This window comes from Syngnathus leptorhynchus, chromosome 3 (assembly GCF_054491065.1).
Source record: "Syngnathus leptorhynchus isolate UIUO chromosome 3, UIUO_Slep, whole genome shotgun sequence".
In the NCBI taxonomy this organism is placed as follows: domain Eukaryota; kingdom Metazoa; phylum Chordata; class Actinopteri; order Syngnathiformes; family Syngnathidae; genus Syngnathus; species Syngnathus leptorhynchus.
The window spans coordinates 17,162,838-17,182,756 of record NC_141197.1 but is presented as its reverse complement, the minus strand read 5'-3'; the positions used below and the strand labels follow the sequence as shown (position 1 = coordinate 17,182,756).

General features: G+C 44.6%; 2 protein-coding genes across 5 annotated transcripts; both read left to right on the top strand.

Moving 5' to 3' along the window:
• The first annotated feature begins 2,059 nt into the window (after positions 1-2,059).
• On the top strand, positions 2,060-6,614 carry nod2 (nucleotide-binding oligomerization domain containing 2). The gene is made up of 10 exons (XM_085907291.1): positions 2,060-2,612; positions 2,710-2,833; positions 2,990-4,733; positions 4,804-4,887; positions 4,972-5,055; positions 5,137-5,220; positions 5,285-5,368; positions 5,938-6,021; positions 6,097-6,180; positions 6,495-6,614. Exons 1-10 carry the CDS (start codon positions 2,085-2,087, stop codon positions 6,565-6,567), a joined length of 2,973 nt encoding a protein of 990 aa, XP_085763417.1. The 5' UTR covers positions 2,060-2,084; the 3' UTR covers positions 6,568-6,614.
• A 442-nt stretch (positions 6,615-7,056) lies between these two features.
• On the top strand, positions 7,057-19,550 carry cyld (cylindromatosis (turban tumor syndrome)). Of its 4 annotated transcripts, none has more exons than XM_085907842.1 (17): positions 7,057-7,411; positions 7,956-8,491; positions 9,505-9,816; positions 10,700-10,805; positions 11,314-11,415; positions 11,669-11,785; positions 13,086-13,474; positions 13,698-13,863; positions 14,024-14,165; positions 14,497-14,619; positions 14,708-14,799; positions 14,870-14,936; positions 15,170-15,302; positions 15,724-15,832; positions 16,014-16,132; positions 16,837-17,053; positions 18,062-19,550. In XM_085907842.1, the coding sequence occupies exons 2-17, from the start codon at positions 8,000-8,002 to the stop codon at positions 18,244-18,246; spliced, it is 2,871 nt and encodes a 956-aa protein (XP_085763968.1). In that variant the 5' UTR covers positions 7,057-7,411; positions 7,956-7,999; the 3' UTR covers positions 18,247-19,550. The 4 variants fall into 4 exon arrangements, with proteins under 4 accessions (XP_085763968.1, XP_085763971.1, XP_085763970.1 ...); XM_085907844.1 differs by lacking the exon at positions 7,057-7,411 and adding an exon at positions 7,446-7,465; XM_085907843.1 differs by lacking the exon at positions 7,057-7,411 and adding an exon at positions 7,662-7,771.
• The last annotated feature ends 369 nt before the right edge of the window (positions 19,551-19,919 follow it).

Sequence of the window (19,919 nt, the reverse complement as noted above, 5' to 3'; positions counted from 1 at the left end):
ATTCTCCCCCCCCCCCCCAATCCTTCCGACTTCAAAGCCGATGTGCCACGGATAATGCAAATGATGGCAATTCGCCGCTTACTCAAGAGCCAAGAGCGGGAAACCAAAGCTCTGTGATGGTGGTGAGGTGGGGTTAATGCTAATTGGCAGGGGCTTGCCTTTTATGTGTGCCGAGATGGGGCAAGAAATAAAAACACTTAAGACTGTTGTCGGGTGAGTTCAATGAACTGCTAGTGTAAGGTGTTAAAATCAATGGTGGTTTGTGAACTCAACTGCACATGAGGTGAGGTGAGCAGGTCATATGAAATATTAATATGAAAGGAGACTATGCATTCTTAACACTCAAACGGCCATCTGAAATGTGCCATTTTTCCCCTCAAAAACGTGTTAGCTCACATTTATAGTTTGATTGATTTGTTTTGGGAGAAATCAGTTAACAAGAACAACACGTCAACAACTGTAGTAGTCTCGGTTGCTCTGAGCCCTGCTCAGCCCTAATTTCCGATGGTGTTCCACAGGGTTCAATTTTGGGGCCCCTGCTGTTTTCGTGTTTGGTCTTGGTGGCCCCTGTATATACTAGCCTGCCTTGTATACGGTGATGGTTTTAGAAGTGCTCTAGAAATGGAGTTGAGACGAATGTGAGCAAAAGAAATTTCAGTTGTGCGTGCCTGAGAGTTTTAGCATTGTATATGAGAGGTAATCCTGAATTATGTCCCTGACAGTCCCTCATATCACGACTGCCTCCTTCTTTCTTTGAGTCTCTCGCACTCGCTCTCTCGCTTTCTCTATTTCGGCAAAACATCAAAGCTGGAGGCGGCGGCGCTTTGATGTGGCGCCGTGCTGTCGAAGGTACAAAGTGAACGCGGGGGGATGTCGAGCTGCAAGGTGCCTCTGTAGCACGGGGGGGCCGCACTTGAAAGCACGGCCTGCGCAGTCGAGGCGCGGTCGTGAATGTCCGACAAGTCTCAAGCCGTAACACATTGAAGGTCAAAGGGAATCTGAACGTGACCTTGAAGGCAAAGGCCCGAGTGATGACTTTTCAGATCGCAGGAGTGGTGGAGCAAATCTGTCGTGACATCACGCGAGACAAATCTCGTGAGACTTCGGTTTAGTCAGCAGCTAAAGGGGTTTGTTTTGAGGGTTATGTCACTACAGAAAAGTACCACTGACAGAAACAGAAACCTGAAATTCCAACAGTTAATAAAGCGTGTGATGATAACCATAGAACTGTAAAAAGTGTGCAGATAACCATAGAGCAAGTGTTGATCAGGACATGCAGGATTACACAATAGCGTAAAATAATGGTGAGAAGTGTTACTTTTTATTTGTTTGACAGGTTGAGTTAATTGTTAAATGTTGCTCTAACACTGTAGCTAGTGGTGCTATACATACATTTTGGAACATGACGTGAAGAGTGAGCGCCATAGATGCAATTGTTGACCAGTAATGCAACAGCGCTACCAAGTGGCCGGAAAGCTATATTGCATCTAACATTTTCTGCACACCGAGACATAATCGGAATCCATAAATGAATGTAGGAAAGAGTTTGTTTTGTTTGTATTTCATTATCGAGGGGAAAATATTGGCAAGTGATTATTTGTATTATTTATTTAAAAAAAAACGTGTATTCGCATCATACAATACAAAAAATGAATACCATTTACTCGATTTGAATGAAAAAAAAATGAATAAAATCTAACGTTTAAATCACTAAACAATCCCCTTAAAACCTATCAACTTGTATGGTATCAATATGATCTTCTTATGTGTAAAAGCACTTCCTGAATGCAAAAGACCGTTTGCCCAGAGAGGATTTAGAAAGAGGAAGTGAATTGTTGACTCCTCAACTCATTGTGGGCACACATTCATGCATGTACGCACACACTGAGTGAATCTCTCTCTCTCTCTCTCTCTCTCTCTCTCTCTCTCTCTCTCTCTCTCTCTCTCTCTCTCTCTCTCTCTCTCTCTCTCTCTCTCTCTCTCTCTCTCTCTCTCTCTCTCTCTCTACTGTGGTCACGTGACTTGGCCAAAGTTTCACTTTGTTGCGGAATGAAGAAGACGACGTCCCATGTTTGCAACCAGGCATGAGGGATGGAGGAGACGAAAAGCCGCGTCATGTGCATCAAGTTCAGACCTTCCACCATGACACCTTGATGATATCCACTGGACCGTGCTGTGAGGTGGTGACCATGGCCCAGGATCTGGTGCTCAAGCAACGTAGCGAGATCCTCTGCGGTCTGTGCTCCAGCGGGTCGTCCGAGCCCCTCGAGAGGGTTCTGGATGTCCTCCTGGCCCGTGGGGAGTTTTCGTGGGAAGATTACCTCAATGTACGAGTGCAGGGGAGGCCGCTTCATGCCAACGCCAGGCATCTGCTGGATCTGGTCTATGCCAAGGGGGAGGCAGCGTGCCAGGCCTTGACGGAGGCTGTCCGGCAGGTCCGGCCCGAATCTCCGGGCCTTGTCACTGGGACGCTTCTGACGCAAAGACCCAGCCTGGTGGGAGAGCTCCAAGACTGTGTGGACGGAGCTCTGGAAGCTCTTCTGGAATCAGGATGCTTCACCCACGAGGACTGTGGAGACGTACGCTTGCCTTTGCACACACCCGCGCAGCAGGTAACTTTATCTCTCATTCTTTTAGATGCATCAACATCGTCTTAAGCTGTCATACAAGTTCCTCTGGCGTAAATAAACATGCCTTTGTCCCACTCAGGCCAGACGCTTGCTGGATCATGTGAGCTCCAAAGGGGAGTCGGCAACTAACGTAGTGCTACGCTACATTGAGCAAAAGCAACAGCAGGGGTGCGACCTGACAGTAGAGAAGACCACACCCAAAGGTTTCCTATCATTTTATTCCGTACATATCAGCATTTTATCATCCACGTGTTGGTCAGACTTGAGTAAGCGTACAGTGACTGTGCACTTCCCCAACAAGGTTGTTTATGTATTTGCCACAGAGTTCAAATAGCCTTGTGTTTCTTTCTCCATGACAGAACTTCTTATCTATCAGAAAAAGTTGCGCAGTTCTGTGTCGGCCCAGTCCATCTTCCTCAGTACGTATGGAGGAACTGACCACATGTCGCTTGATGACATCTACACCCAAGGTCAATTGGAGCTGGCGCACGACTGTAAGGATCAAGCACATCTGGACCTGGAGGATATTGTAGGACCGCCAGGCACTGCGAATGAGGAGGCGGATACGGTCCTGGTATCCGGGGATGCGGGTAGCGGTAAGAGCACCTTACTCCAAAGGCTGCATCTTCTCTGGGCTCGAGGCGCCAGCCTCCCCGAGTTCGTCCTCCTGTTCCCTTTCAGCTGTCGCAAACTGAATTCGGAACTCAATGAGCTGTCAGTACAAGAACTGCTCTTCCGCCATTGCTGCTGGCCCGACCGTGACCAGGATGAGATCTTCCGCTTCATCCTAGACCACCCGCACCTTGTGGTCATCACGTTTGACGGCCTCGACGAGCTCAAGCAGAGCTTCTCGGATGAGCGCAGAATCTGCTGCCCCACGCAGCCCGCCCCCGTACACGAACTATTATTCAACTTACTCCAGGGGTCCCTCCTGAAAGGGGTTCGGAAGGTGGTGACCAGTCGTCCGGAAGCTGTTGGTCCCACATTGAGGAAGCATCTGCGCAAAGAACTCTTCCTGAAAGGCTTTTCCCCCGATGGGATAAATTCTTTTGTCAAGAAACAACACAGCGACTTGTCGGTGGCCTCTAAAGTCTTGGCGTCCATCCAGGCCAACACGGCTTTATTGGGACTCTGCCACAGTCCCGTCCTCTGCTGGATAGTCTCGCAGTGTCACAAGGAGCTGCTAGGTTGCGGAGATGGGACACCGCAGACCATAACAGACGTGTACCTCATGATCCTGCAGCACTTTTTGCAGCACCAAAGCCCCTCGAAGTCTTCCGCGGGCACCAGTTGGATTCAGGAGCACCTGGTCGGCATCTTGCATCTGGGTCAGCTTGCTTTCCAGGGTGTGGAAGCTTCCTGTTACGTCTTCAATGGCGCTGACCTGGAAACCTGCTGTGTTACGGACAAAGAAATCTGTGCGGGCTTCCTAACCCAAAGCAAGGAAATGTCACATCACCAGAGTCTCCGGTACGAATTCCTTCACGTGACCATGCAGTGTTTCTTTGCCGCGCTTTACATCGTTTTGTCCAACAATACGGACCGCTCCACTGTCGCTAAGCTTTTCGAGCTAAAGGCAGCAGACTTCAGTAGCTCCTGCTTTGGCACCCGCTCGTCCGCGGACCTTCAACAGGGACTGTCCGAAAGCCCCAATATACAAATCGCGGCCACTTTTGTGTCCGGTCTCCTATCTCAGAGACACAGACACCTGTGGTTGCACTGCGCCCCGACATCCACCGTGGAGAGGAAAGCGCGACAGGTGGTCCGCTGCCTCCACAAAGGCATGCAGAAGCACTTCAAGTCCATCCCCCAGCCCGTTGAAGGGGAAAAAAAGAGCATGCACGCTATGCCGGGTTTTGTCTGGCTCATCAAGTGCATCTATGAAATGCGGGAGAGCAATATGGCCCAGGATGTCTTGAGAAAGCTGGAGGTGGACCACCTGAAGATGACCTACTGCAACATCGGACCAGTGGAGTGCACCGCTCTGGCCTATGTGCTCCAGCACCTGAGGAGTCCCGTGGGAATCGAGCTGGACAACAACTCGGTGGGAGATGTAGGCGTGGAGCAGCTGCTTCCCTGTTTGCATATTTGCAAGTCCCTCTAGTGAGTAGAGAAAACTTCCAGACCTCATTGTTGTCCTCATGTAATTAACGTATCTCCTCCCGTTGAACAGTCTCAGAAATAATAACATCACAGACGAGGGGCTTCGAAAACTGATGGCAAAGGGAATCCAGTGTGACAACTTCCAGAAAATTGCGTAAGTCTTCTTGAAATGATATTATGAAGTCTTTGGTTTAAGTCCTATTGTAGCTCTCTTTGCCCACTTGTGTTCCCTTTTTAGACTCTTCAACAACAGGCTGACTGACGCTTGCACGCAACACATTTCTCATCTACTGAAGACCAAGAAGAATTTTCTTTCATTGAGGTTAGAACAACTGGTTTTCTTGGAGTTTGAAAACTCAGCAGACCTTTATTGTTGTAGAAGAAAAACTGCCTTTCGTTTCAGGCTGGGCAACAACAATATTACATCGGAAGGAGCCAAACAGCTAGCTGAAGGGCTGGAGCTCAACCATTCGTTGATGCATTTAGGGTACGTTATGTTAAATTAAATGCAAAACGATGTATCTTAAGTGTGAAATATTACTGTTGTTCAGGCTTTGGGGTAATAAGATTGGCGATTCTGGTGCAGAGGCCATTGCCGGTGCCCTGGAAGGCAGCAAAACGCTAGTATGGCTAAGGTAATATTTTTGCTGATCAGGTAAATTAAAATACATATTTATTTATTTGCATCGATTTTGGGAATGTTGTCAACATTTGACATCATTTAATAAATGATTCACAAAATTAGCTGGTAAATAAATACAGTCTAAATAATAAATCTATTTCATTTTTTTTCAAATGTTACAGTTATTTTCCATTTCCAATTTCGCGGACGACCCACAATACCGCCACGGACCTCTAGAGGAAAATAATTTAATAAATGATTCACAAAATTAGCTGGTAAATAAATCCAGTCTAAATAATAAATCAATTTCATTTTTTTTAAATGTTACAGTTATTTTCCATTTCCAATTTCGCGGACGACCCACAATACCGCCACGGACCTCTAGAGGAAAATAATTTAATAAATGATTCACAAAATTAGCTGGTAAATAAATCCAGTCTAAATAATAAATCAATTTCTTTTTTTTTTAAATGTTACAGTTATTTTCCATTTCCAATTTCGCGGACGACCCACAATACCGCCACGGACCACCGGTTGAAAATCATTGATGTATTGGAACTATTTGTTGTATTTTAATGACAGCTTGGTGGGCAACGGTGTGGGCAGTGCCGGAGCTTGTGCTTTGGCCACGATGCTTGAGAGTGGCACATCACTGGAGGAATTATGGTCAGTTCAGCTTTGTTGCACAAGTGCTCCCACCCTCCAACTTATTCCTCTTTTTCTTCCTCTTCTCTGTACAAGGTTGACTGAAAACTGCATCACCAGAGAGGGAGTGGAGTGTTTGGTTCAAGCCTTGGAGCGTAACACACGTATCAAGTCAGTATGGTGAGCACTTTGTACTTTGGCCTCGATCTGGAGGGGTGAGCTTTGGTGTTCAAGATGTTTGATTTTTAAAATAGAGGGATCACTGGTAGATGAGGTAACAATGATATGATTTTGTATACTAAATGCTTATTGACAAAATGAAGCCTTTTTCTTTGGACTTGGAACTGGCAGTGGCTGGGTAATGAATGTTTTGTTTTAGTTTGTTTTACTAGTTCTTGAATGTACTTTTTATAATAAATAGATTAATTAACCTTGCCCCCCATCCTTGCAGTCAATACAAACTCCTTGCAATTGATGATACATTCATTTTGCAGGTTGAGGAACAATCCCCTAAGCCCCGAGGAAGTAGAAGAGATGACACGACGTGAATCAAGACTCATCTTCTGATGCTTTTTTTTTTTTTAAATAAATATTTATTAAAATGACAACTGTGGTAACTTTGCATGCCCATTGTTCACAAACACTTGTGGTATTGCTTTTCTGTTATAAATATAAGTGGTTCACCATGTCATACTGTATTTATCATCATCAATATCAAGAGAGATGTTTTCACTCTTGATAGTAACTACTATATTGCCAGATTTGTTTTTTTTTATCATTATCTGTGGAGAATTTTTTCTTCATATTGAAGAAATGTCTTGACTAAGTTTTACAGATGCAGATATTTGTTGTAAAGAAAACTTTTATTTAGGATAAAAAGGGTAAAGCAAACTTTACCCCACCAGCTCAAACGACTGTCAAGCTGCGATGCACCCTAACTACGCAGTTCCACTTTCAATGGGAAACCCGTATAGAAACAAACAGCCAATCGGAATCACGTGTAAGACATGCTCCGCCAATGAGCGAGCCTCCTTTTGATTACGTATCACACCAGCTATTCGTGAGGTCGTCATGTAAATAATATAGCTGAAGTACAACGCAACCTTACACTGTATGAATTTTGAAATATATATTTATCTAAATGTTGCTCTTATTTCCTAGATCGCGACGGTCCCCCGTCGACATCCTCGCTGTCGGGTTGCCAGTTTACCTCACTGTAGCCTGATTACACACCGCATAGCCGGTTGGGTAGCTCTTAGCATATTAGCATTAGCTTGCCGTTTAGGTAAGCAGAGGTGACCACAGCGGCGTTTGGGCTTAATTTTGGAGACCTCGCGCCAAATTGGAATAATAATGGTGGTGGTGACGTGACACGTCACCCGAAATCTTCTCGACTAACACCAAAACAAAGGTAAGGCAGGCCGTGGTCAATGACGTTTGCTTTGGTGAGAATGACCCGCGGTAGGTGAGTGCTGTGCTGGGCTAACGCTTGCGAAGCTGGGGGGGGCCAGGCTGTCATCTCGGTGAACTAACCTGGTGTCATTTTACATGAAGTGAGATAATATCGTGAAGCTTTTATAGCACATTTGCGGGGTTTAATCATCGTAAAATAAAGTCTACAACCGGATATAGTATGCTCACGATGGGTTTCATTTGCCTGAGGGGAAGTCCATGCGTCGCACCATGCGCCCTGTGCATTTTTGTTTGTAATCAAATGAGCAAATCCGAGCAATTAAAGAAAGGCAGAACCCATTTTATATACTTAACTGCAGTAAATTGCAGGCGGCTTAATTGTTTCGATGAAAGTGGGAAGTCATCATTACATTCATTTAATTATTCAAAATAACGTAACATAACAGCGTGATTTCTACTGACTGCGTGATGGCGTTCATTCCAGGCAAGGCCTTTAAAAACCCCCCCAAAAAATTAAGGAAACTTTATTTTCTGTCTCACAGACTCCAGTTGCTGTGATGCTACCCTTGATGTCTAGGATGAAGCCATGAGCTCAGTCCTGTGGAGCCAGGAGAAGCCCAGCGGGGGCTTCAGGGAGGACTGGCGTTTCTACATGGTGGTGAAGGAGTGCACGGTGGAGAAGCCCCCCCAGAAGACCCTGTGGATCCCACGCGGCAGCCTCGGCCAGGCGTGCCAGGAGCGCAACAACCTGGGACGCACGCTGCCACCGTGCAAGGGCAAGAGGAGCTTGCGCATTCTGGACCAGACCAACGTGGTGCTGAGCCTGGACGAGCGCGACGTCCTGGAGATCGACGAGAAGCTGGCCGAGCTGCTCTTCCCCATCACCAACTGTGAGGAGCGTTACGCCCTGCTCTGGAATAAGTCCCGGCTGGACCGCGTACGTGACATCGACTGCGGCTCCAAAGTGCGTGTCCAGTTGCGTTCCGGGGATGAGCCTCTGCCCGGCGTGGTGCGCTTCAAGGGTTCGTTGCTGCCCGACAGAGCCCTCTCGGGAATCCTCTTTGGAGTGGAGTTATTGGTAAGAAGCACCGCCATTTATGTTTCTCACCTATCACATCTACTCTGGTTCCAATTCGTCAATTTTAGAACAGTTTGAAATACATACACAAAAAATCCATGCCTATCGACTCTGAAGCATTTGGTGCCACGAGACCATTCTAATGACCTTTTCACACTTGATCGGGTTCGCTTCTGGGAATCGGTACCGGTACCAATTTTCACGACTTTTGTATGTGCTTGTGGAAGTAAATGTTCATTTATTTAATGATGAAAGTTTAATATTTTTCAATTTCACCTTTCTTTTTCAAGAAGTAAAATTTGACACAGCATCCCGAAGTGGAATTTTTAACACGATAAACAAACTGAGCATGACATAAAGCTGTAGTTTGTTGACTGACAGCAATGAGAACATTTCCACAACACCAACGCAACTCGCCGCTTGCACTGCGCCACATGTCCGCAGAAGCAACACACACGCACGCAACGCACAAAGCTTTGCTTATTTCAGCACAATGTTTCTATTCTGCGGCGCTCAGCTGAGTTGGCTGACGGCAGCGCTCGGGCGCTCGGGCTGCAGCTCAATGTAAATAAACACCTTACTTCATCTTCTAGGGTTCAAACTTGACACACTTTGACAAATACTGACTGACTTACTGAACTTGAATTCTGCAAGTAGAAAATTTGGAGTTTGACAAAACATTCAAAAAATATGGCTTATATTTTCAGCCATCATAATGTGTGATGTCATCAGTGCACTTTTTTTGCACTTTTTTTTGGTGCAGATTTTTTGTGACACTTTTGTAGAGCGTTGTTGCGTGCTTTGGTACAGTTGTTGAGAAATAAGCAGCTCACCAAGTATTGATTTGGTTGTTTAATTTTGCACTTGATGGTTAACCAGAACCAATCATTTGTATACACGCTATTTGAAATAGATTTTACTCTCTAATAATTTGTATGTCAAGTTTTGTAGGCACATATAAAGGTTTTACATATCCCAGCTTCTTCAGTCAGCTCTGGTTTTGACATTTTCAGGAGGAGGGCCGAGGCCAGGGATTCACGGAGGGTTCCTTCCAGGGCCGCCAGCTTTTCCGCTGCGAGGACGAATGTGGCGTGTTCGTGGCCCTGGACAAGCTGGAGCTATGGGAGGACGACGACGACGACGACATGGGCGATCTGGAGTTAGATCATGTCACCCTGGTGGAGGAGGACCAGGACTACCCACCGCTAGAGATCAACTCCAGAGTCCTGGTACAGACTCGTGAGGGACCTGAGAGAGGCACCATCATTTTTTGTGACTTGCTTCCGGGTAACGAGAGCCTGGGCTACTACGTGGGTGTTGACATGGTAAGTGATTGGTTCATTCAAATATATTTGTAATATAAGAGATTTCGTTACTTTATCTAAATAAATAATCAGTTATTGTATGTGATTTATTGTGAATGATGTCATAAAAATCTTAGATCCAAAGCCATGTACTTTTTATAAATGAATTTAGATAGATTAATTATAGTTGAACTACAAACAAATCATTCTTATTTCTAATTTGTATTAATTATTGTTTGAAACAACTTTTTACATTCACACTTTATTCATTTGTTTTTAACTCATTTACAGATCATTAATTTTTAAATGTAAGATTTTCCCAGAAGCAATTGTTCGATGCTTTTATCGTGTTATCCCTTCTTCTGTATCGCTGTTCATTAGGCAATATGTTCTTGTTGCCAAGGATCAGCGTAGCCGGTAGCTATGACGACTGTTGTCAGGTCGGGAGTGCTGTTGTGGTCGGAGAGAGATTGTAGCGGCGGCATTTGACTGCTGATGGTTAGCGGCGGCGGCAAGCCCACGCCGCGCATCGCATCCACTGCCCACACCAAGACGAGGAGGCAGTCACGCTCCAAGGGGGGGGTGGGGGTTCTCCGAGTGGTATGACCCGATAGTGTGACGAGGGGGCAAGCAGGCAACTAATTGGGAGGATCGCTGCTTTTGCCCAGCCTCGCCTCGCCTTCTCGCCATCTCGCGTTTGCGCTGCATTGGATTGCAAACTGCCAGGGGGAAGAATAGCTCGGTTGTACTAGCAAGAGGGATTACGGCTCTAAGGAGGATCTGAATCAGAGGGGGTTGCTTATGTGGGGATGATGAACAACTGGGTTATCACCATGCCAGCGTGTTAGATAAAGTGCCACGACCTGGAAGGGTTACGCGCTTCTCATGGCTTCGACTCTTACAGGACAATCCGATCGGCGAGTGGGACGGAATGTTTGACGGCAAGCTGCTGTGTAACTTTGCCAGTTTGGAGCACACGCGACTTGTCCCCATCTGTGACGTAATGCCAGGTGAGCTGCGCCTCCTTTCGTGAGAGATGTCTTTTTCTCATCTGCTTTCTTCTTTTTTTTTTTTATCCACGTTGGCAACAGAGAGAGTCTTTTGTCTCGGTGCCCTGTTTGTTTTCTCAGAGCAAATACTCGAGCTCTTTGTTTGCCATATTGGCATATTGATGTGTTCATGTGCACCAGAAAGCTGCCACAACTGTTTTACATCTCCCGCCTTCAGTCAACAAGTAAACAGGCTATAAAAACTAAGCTTTGCAACCACGTAGAGACTTAAAAACAAACAAACAAACAGTAAATGTTCTACTTGTATCTCCTGTCACTCAAATTTAAAGCTAGTTTCCAAAGGCTCCGTTTATTTTTAGTTCGTGCCCAGCCATCAACTTTAAGACTCAAGAAACTCTTTTGAGTCTGAATTTTGCCAAATTGTCTTGTCACAGAATATTGTTGCCCAAAAACGACAACTTCATTTTAAATGGCGACTAATGTCCAATGTTTAATTTGGTTGGTACAGAATATTCCATGCAGGACCAAAGGCTGCAAAAGCACACTTTTGCTTCCAGAGGCAACAACAACGACAAGTCATCTTCTGGCCAAAGTAAACCAAAGAGCAAAGGTACTCCAAAATAGAAAACATGTTTTTCCTCTGAAATGAACATTTTAGCTCCTTGTCAACAACAACAACAACAACAGTTGGACTTTATCTCTGTGATGTAATCTTTTTTTTTTTAGCTACGCTAACAAGGCATCCTAAACAGCCACATCAAAAATGCTGTGGAATCTCAAACACAATGTCACATGTGCAACACACACACCCACACGTACACTTTCCAATTTATTCTGCATCTGTGTTGTGGTGTTATTTCCAGGGTTAGCTCATCAGTGCAGCAGTAGGAGCAAGTCAGAGTTTTACTATACTTTAAATGGCAGCTCTGTTGACCCCCCAGTGCAGTCCAAATCCAAAAGCACATGGTACATTGACGAAGGTAACACGTGGCCACTCGTTGAACGCCCACCGTCTTGCTGGCAAGCTCCTGCTTCCGAATTAGCATCTTTTTGGCTTTTTCCGGAATGCTCCGTGTAATATTTCTCAAATTTTTTTCTGGTTGATTGACTATTTGTAAATATCTTTTTGCAAATAGTTAAAATCATAACATTTGATATGAATGTCATGATAAACGTGGGGCTCTTCAATAATTTTGTGGACTTTGCCCAATATTTTTGTTCTTGTAACATGAAATCATCACATAGCCAGCAACATGCTCAGTCAGTCGCTGCGGCTTGCCACCAAGACATTCTCCAGCAGTCCCGTCCCCTTATTCACCATTGTTCGCGTCACGTTCGACTTGCATGGTGCTATCGGTGTTGATGTACAGGCTTTTATTCATGCGTAGCGCTCTAAAATTAAGTACAGAAGCATTTGATAAATTAGAAAGTAATTTGTGGCCAAAGCATTTGTAAAAGTCTGATGTCAGAGGTGCACATTGTTTCTTTTTTTTAATATATTTCCATTGGTGTTGAGAATCATTTTTGTCATATATTACCTGACCTGTACTTGCCAGAGAATTTCACTCCCTATGTCTTGATGTCATGTGTTTATTAGAGAACATGTTTTTCATTTTCATAAATGCCGTGTATCAATGTAGCAGTATTTTTTTTTTTTTTCTTTGCATTCATTCACACCAACATTAGAAAGCAGACCTGTAATGTGAATGTCAGCAGTGACTCATAAACAGGTGGTGACCTCGAGGTGTTGATTTGAATTGTGAATCACAGTTTAGTGACTTATCGGGCGTGTTTTCATGACCATATCTGAACATCTTGCAGATGCTCTTTATTTATATGCATACAGCAGGGGATTTTTTTTCATTCAAATTTATTTCTGCTTAATGCTGTAAAAATACACAAAAGTGTCAACAGACCGAATGATAATTTGGTGAACAATTTAGAGTCAATGACCCAATTTTGCATGTTGTAATTTGAGAGGAAGCCAGAGAAAAGCCACATAAGCTTCTGGAGAACATGCAAGCACCACACAGGAAGGCCATGAGTTGAGAGTGCAACCTCAAACCTGGCAGATGTCCTCAGCATGTCATACAAACCAGCTGCCAGGGTGCATGACGTTCTCCAGGCATCCTCTAGATGGCGTGAAAAATAATGACAACCCATCTTGACATGGACTTACTCATCCTCATGTTCCATTTAAATATTTGTTGTCATTTGTAAAATGTGTCCGACGTTTTTTTTGCCTCCTTTTACATGTCTTGTCTTCTGTCTGTCCTTCAGTTGGGGAGGACCCAGCAAAGTCGCTCACCGAAACTCCCCCCGACTTCAACCAATCCCCCCCACCCATTAGGGCGCCGCCGCCCGCCTCGTTGGCTAGCGACAACAAATTCCACTCCCTCCCCTTCAGCCTGAACCGCAAGAGCGGGCCCGTCGACAACATGAGCCACGGACCGCTCTCCCTGTCTGTCCAGTCGGTAATGGGGGAGCACGCCGAGGCGCCGTCGCCCACCGCCCCCTCGTCGCCGCGGCCTGCAACCCCTACCAGAGGGCAGCCGGGTCTTGAGGTGGGCTCCCTGGTGGAGGTGAAAGAGAATCCCCCTCTGTGTGGTGTCATTCGCTGGGTGGGTCTGCCACCAGGCTTGTTGGAGCCACTGGCTGGGCTGGAACTGGTGAGAACACACCACAACACCAAGGGTGGGCCTAGTGTAAGCTAATAGTGTGCAAGTGATGAAGGAGTGTGCAAAATTGGATCAATTCAAATCACTCCATACATTTTGTCGAGATATTCTTTTTAACCTCATCCATGAACGAGTCTGTGTATGTTTTTTTTTTTTTTAAAATCCCGTGTCGCACCAGTTTTCCCAAAATATTTACGGGCGTGGCATATTTCAGGAAGAGGAGTGCCCGGGTTGCACCGATGGCACCTTCAAAGGTACGCGCTACTTCAACTGCCCGCCCAAGAAGGCCCTCTTCGTGAAGCTCAAGTGCTGTCGGCCCGACTCCCGCTTCCCGTCGCTGCACCACTCCTCCAACCCCATCGAGCGCTGCAACTCTATCGGTGAGTCCTCCGTCGTCATCTTCAACGCCGCTCGGAGCTGTTTTCAGCCGACAGAGTAATTTTCTGTCGTAAAGCCGCGCACCCGTTCTATTTTGGACCGGCAGAGAAAAGACAGTAGAACGATGCGGGAGCTCTGAGCGAACTGTGTCCCTTCACACAGCTTTCGGGGGCTATTTAAGCGAGGTAGTACACGAGAACACGCCGCCCCGTAGCGAGACGGATGGTCTCGACATCATGGTCGGCAAGAAGAAAGGCATCCAGGGCCACTACAACTCGTGCTACTTGGATTCAACCCTCTTCTGGTCAGCGCTTTTTTTTGCTGTATTTCAAACTAACCATTTATTCTTTGCATTTCTGCCGTATTGATCAAAGATGGCGGACTTTCCTTGTTCAAGCGTGCTGCCCTGAGGCAGAGCCTGATTAAGTGAATGGTGTTGACTTTGGCTCGCTAACCCGCCAGAGGGCTCGCTTTTGGTTTGAATTATTTCTGTACAGAAATAAGATTCGATTCTGAAGAGAACGCATGTCTGTTTGGGTCAAGATCAATGTGGTGTCACATGTTTTCATGAGCGTCAGTATTGATAATCACCTACTTGTTCAAACAACGATATCAAACTTTCCCTTGTCGTGCAGTCTCTTTTCCTTCAGCTCCGTACTGGACACAGTTCTGCTGAGGCCGCGCTCAAAGACAGACGTGGAGTATTACAGAGAGACCCAAGAACTGTTACGCACTGAGATAGTCAACCCCCTGCGCATGTGAGTGTAATCAACAAAAGTTTCTTTTTTTTTTTGCCTATTGTAATCCAGACAATCACCTCCCACAATGCTTCTGGCTTTCACTCAGACACGGGTATGTGTGCGCCACCAAAGTGATGAAACTCAGGAGGATCCTGGAAAAAGTTGAAGCTGCGTCTGGCTTCACCTCTGAAGAAAAGGGTAAAGATCTTTAACATCTGTTATCCTTCTGATTGCCCGCTTACTAATTGAGTCACATCTTGTGCTGCAGATCCTGAGGAGTTCCTCAATATACTATTTCATCACATATTGCGGGTGGACCCTTTGCTCAAACTAAGGTAAATGTTGCTAAACTTGACCTCCACCTAGTGGCCCAACGAGGAAATGCAAAATCACAGTCGAAGTCATCTCAGCATAACTTCTGTTATTAGGTTTATCTGGAAGGAAATGATCAAACTCATTAAATCTGAGATATCAGTGATTTAAATAGACATGGATCTGTTTATCAGTCGTTTTAAACACAGTATAAAGGGAAATAAAGAATCTTAGTCCTATCAAATTAATTGTGCAGGTCCGCGGGACAGAAGGTGCAAGACTGTTACTTTTACCAGATCTTCATGGACAAAAAAGACAAGGTTGGTGTTCCCACCATCCAGCAGCTCCTGGAGTGGTCGTTCATCAACAGCGACCTCAAGTTTGCCGAGGTGAGTCTTCCAAAGGTTTTGACTGAGTTGCCTCAGTGTTACGCAACTCTTTTGGACTTGTGTATCAACTTGAGAGAGTGTGATCGTCTTCGACTTCTCGTGCAACCATCAGTCATGGTAGCATCAAGGCAACAGTGCGGAGTAGCGAGTAGGAAACGTTTCCAGACTGATAAACCGTCTGTCCAGTTTCCCCACCGGCGGATCTAAAAAAAAAACAAGCCGCAATCCTACACAACACATCCTAGATGTAAAGCAGCCTCCCCTTAGTGATCAGATAGCCAGTCTGAACAAGAAACGGAGCGTGCGAGATCGCTCGGTCCTGCGTGTTTTAATTGTAAACACCCCGTCTACTTTGGTCCGTGTTGCTTTTGTGCAGGACGATAATAAGCTTTTCCTCGCCTCTGTTTTTCTCGCCCCTCAGGCTCCCTCCTGCCTTATCATCCAGATGCCGCGCTTTGGCAAGGACTTCAAAATGTTCAACAAGATTTTCCCCTCACTGGAGTTAGACATCACAGATCTTCTGGAAGACAGTGAGTCGGAGCTGATTGCTTTTATGCGTGCGTGCGTGTGTGTCTTGCTTGTCTGTCTTTTTACTTTGTAATAAAACTCCACTGAGTTGTCACCATGGCCCAAGCGAAACCAAGTCTACACACACAGGCACATACATTTGCCAAAGACTCTTTTTTTTTTTTTTTCTTTCTTACCTTCCAGCTCCCAGGGAATGTCGCATCTGCGGAGGCCTGGCCCTTTTTGAGTGCAGAGACTGCTATGATGACGGCGACATCACGGCGGGCAAGATTAAGCAATTCTGTGAAAAGTGCAATACGCAGGTAAACAATATGCGTTGCCATACTCACAAGGCCGCTCGCTCTTCTTAGGTTGGTTTAACACTGCATGCCTAAAGTGACCCAATTCCCATTTCTTTCCTCTCAAGTGACACAATTGGAATATATGTCATGGAGAAAGAGAAAAATAGAGAAAAATAACTTTTTTTTTTTGGTTGCTGTGTATGAGCTTTTTCGCATGTCCTGTCAGTGTGTAAACAAATCTACATTGGATATATGACACTTGAAATGTACGTGGAAACAGACTGGCATGTAGGGCTTAAATAGGCGCAAGCACAGATGGCTTGGCCACGGGATGGCGCCAAATACAAAGAAATGAGAGCAGTGTCGACGTCACAGATCAAAAAGTTCTTTCCACTTGAACAGCATATTAGTATCAGTTAAATGATTTCATTTTTATGTGGTGTTAATGTGTTCTAATTTCTAATTTCACCACTCCCAGATGTGTGTGTGACGATGATCATTGGGACTTTAACTACAACTTGAATCACGTTGATGCTTAAACGTTTTATACTGTATTTGATTTTGTATAATACAGGTTCTTAATTGTCTTTAAATACTGACCACCCATCCATCCAATTTATTTTGGAAAGAGGAGGGGTGGATGGCGGGTCTGCTGGAGCAAATAGAAAATATTGTAGAAAAAAAACATGAAAAAAAATTAGTAAATGAGAAGTTTTATATTTCAGGTTCATCTTCACCCGAGAAGAAAAAGTCACCGGCACGGCAAGCTGTGCGTCCCCAAGGAGCTTCAAGAAGGCGGCGGGCGCCAGGGCGCGTTCCCACGCCAGACGATGGAGCTGTTTGCCGTGCTGTGCATTGAGACCAGTCACTACGTGGCCTTCGTCAAGTATGGCAGTGACGCCTCTGCCTGGCTCTTTTTCGACAGTATGGCTGACCGAGACGGTAAGCTGCGCTTCTGATGCCTTTCAACCTTTTTTGTTACGCTGGAGTGAATTTTTGCTTTTTAAAAAAATGTTGGTAAAATGCAGTATGACAGTAATTGATATAATACTAGTGTTCCTGTAAAACTTATATATAAAATATATCTATTAAAATACCAAAACAACATATTTTTTAAAACTCTTGACTCAAACAAAAAGTTGTATGTGACTATGAATTAATATTAGATTTATAATAATAATTATTATTATTATTGCTATTGTCATCACATTTTAGTTTTTTTTTTTTTAGTATTAGTAATAAACAAATGACTTAAATATTTCTCTAGCAAATTTCTCTGTCTTTTATATAATTTTTTTATATTGTTATTTTTTGAAACTTGCATTGTATTTTATACGTGTGTGCAGAAAATATAGTCTGGAAAAGAAAACTAAATTCTGCTAAGTCAAATTCAAAATAGAAATATATAAATAATACTTAAATTAGAAATCTTAAGAATCCTAGTTAATGTAATGTATTATTGCCCATGAGTTAAATTAAATTTTAAACCCAATCAAAAGAAAAGTATTGGCTTTATACAAATGATTTTCAAAAATGAGCAGCTATGGCATTAGGCTTATGTTATATATATGATAAAATAAGTAACTATTGTTGTTAATTAAAATCACTTGAATAAAATAAATTTAATAAGTAAAAGCATATATGAAAAAAATAAATAGAATCATGCAATGAAAAAAAAAAAAAACCAAACAGTTGTCATCACATCATGGGGGAAAGAGAATAAATTAGATGAATCTAAAAAAAAAATACATATATTTATATATTTATATATTTTTTTACCATCAATAAGAAGTATCTTTTTGTTCCATGTCACATTTGGTTCAAAGAGCAACGTGTCTGCATGTTGTCGTTGACCCAGCTTTTGGGACCCACCATCACAACTGTGCCAAGAAGGAAATGAGATGAAAGTTTAACACTGTGTTGTTCTTCAATCTGTTCCCACTTGGGCAGGAGGCCAGAATGGCTTCAACATTCCGCAGGTGTCGCCGTGCCCCGAGGTGGAGGCCTACCTGAAGATGACGCCCGAGGAGCTGCACACGCTCGACCCCAAGAGCATCCAAGGCCAGGCCCGACGGCTGCTGTGCGACGCCTACATGTGCATGTACCAGAGCCCCACCATGAGCCTGTACAAGTAGCCCCTGACGCGCCGACACCCTCCATCCTCTTCGTCGTCATCCTCTAGCCCCGCGGCCACTACGCGGCGCCCCTCCCTGCCTCATCGCTGTGGACTTCCCAGAAAGACCCGCAATGGAAAAAAAAAAAAAAAAAAAAGAACTAAACCGAAGGAAGGCTTGCCTAGTTTGGAGTTAACCCTCGCCACTCTTGTCAGGTTCTGAGGGGGGGGGGGGAGTGATGCGGGCTTTATTTGCACTGTGCTTTCGGTGAAGTATTGTGTTCTTCATGTCGTCCTACGTAGCTTCTCCTTATCTCTCAGCCGAGCCTTTGCAAAGCTCAAGAAGGATCTAAAAGACGGAGGGAGCCGAGAGGCGGGGGTGGGGGTGGGGGGGCAAGTGGGAGGACCCTTAAGAAGAGGAGTCCCGCTAGTCTTAATAACCGGGAAGGACGGGAGCGCTTCCTAACACCTCGTTAGAGAAGCGGCGGGCGGACACGGTCCGCTCTACACGATTCGTGCTCTCGTGACCCTGTTCGGTCTTACCCTCGGTCACAGATTGTGTGTTGCAGAAAACAATGTAGCTGTTATAACCCTTTGACTGCACATTTACACAGTCCCCCCCCCCCCTCTTCAAGTTCCACTCCCTCCACCCTGGGAAAAACTGCACTTTGGTGCTGAGTCCTCTTAAGGTGGAAGTAATGGGGGAGAGCTAATTTATTGGTCAAGGGATGCAGTTATTATTATTATTAATTTTTTTTTTTTTTTTTTTTGGTGTGTTCCGGCTACTGGCGGAACGTCTGCTTCTAACATGTACAGTATTTGCCCTGCACATCTTTTATGTTTACGAAGCCTTTTTGAGAGTCCGGGCCCACGACTCACCGCCTTTCTCTAAGATGTGACACGCAGCAGATTAATACAAAAAAAAAAAAGGAGATGTGATCAAATATTGATATTATTTATTTGAAACTAATCATGTTTGTCCCTTTTTAAGGAAATAAAAACAGGGTTGATGATGATATTGATGATGCTGTCAGGTTTTTAACTACTGACACACACACACACACACACACACACACACACACACACACACACACACACACACACACACACACACACACACACACACACATTTTCTCTTTAACACACAAGGGTGGTAACCTTGAAACTATTGTAAATGAATTAAGTAAACAAAAAAAAGAAAACAACAACTCAATGAGGTGCTTTTGAAGTGGATGCAGAGAAACGTGTGTGTGCCAGAACCGTTTCAAGACGAGGCGCCTTTTCTGGTAGTTTGCACTTTTCCAGGGACTCTTTCTGCACTGCTGAGTTCCGCCACTGATTCCCCTTCAGGAGACGTCTTGAGAATTGAAATTTTTTTGCATTGATTTCCCTCTGTCCAATCTCTCTCGTGTACACAAATGTAACAGGTGGAGTTTGATGTCAGTCACATTGCTGTACATGTTTCATTCAATAAATGCCGTTTTGGAAGGGAGCAACATGGCGGCGGCGTGTTGTGGTGGCAGACTTCAACAAATGCTCAGAGAATATTTTGCAGTTAGGTGAGTTTTTGTCTTACTCCTTTCGTTTTTTTTTCATTGAGTTTTTGACACGGTTCTTGTATCGGATGACAGGTTGCGGCGGCAAATAGATTCTGACCAGGCTTTTTGGTGAACACGAAAGGTGAGTTTGTCACTT

Coding starts and splice junctions, on each gene's coding strand:
- nod2 (XM_085907291.1), top strand. CDS start 2,085: ATGAGGGATGGAGGAGACGAAAAGCCGCGTCATGTGCATCAAGTTCAG. Junction 4,734..4,803: donor CATATTTGCAAGTCCCTCTA/GTGAGTAGAGAA, acceptor CCCGTTGAACAG/TCTCAGAAATAATAACATCA. Junction 6,181..6,494: donor ACACGTATCAAGTCAGTATG/GTGAGCACTTTG, acceptor TTCATTTTGCAG/GTTGAGGAACAATCCCCTAA.
- cyld (XM_085907842.1), top strand. CDS start 8,000: ATGAGCTCAGTCCTGTGGAGCCAGGAGAAGCCCAGCGGGGGCTTCAGG. Junction 11,416..11,668: donor AAGTAAACCAAAGAGCAAAG/GTACTCCAAAAT, acceptor TGTTATTTCCAG/GGTTAGCTCATCAGTGCAGC. Junction 14,937..15,169: donor GACCCTTTGCTCAAACTAAG/GTAAATGTTGCT, acceptor TTAATTGTGCAG/GTCCGCGGGACAGAAGGTGC.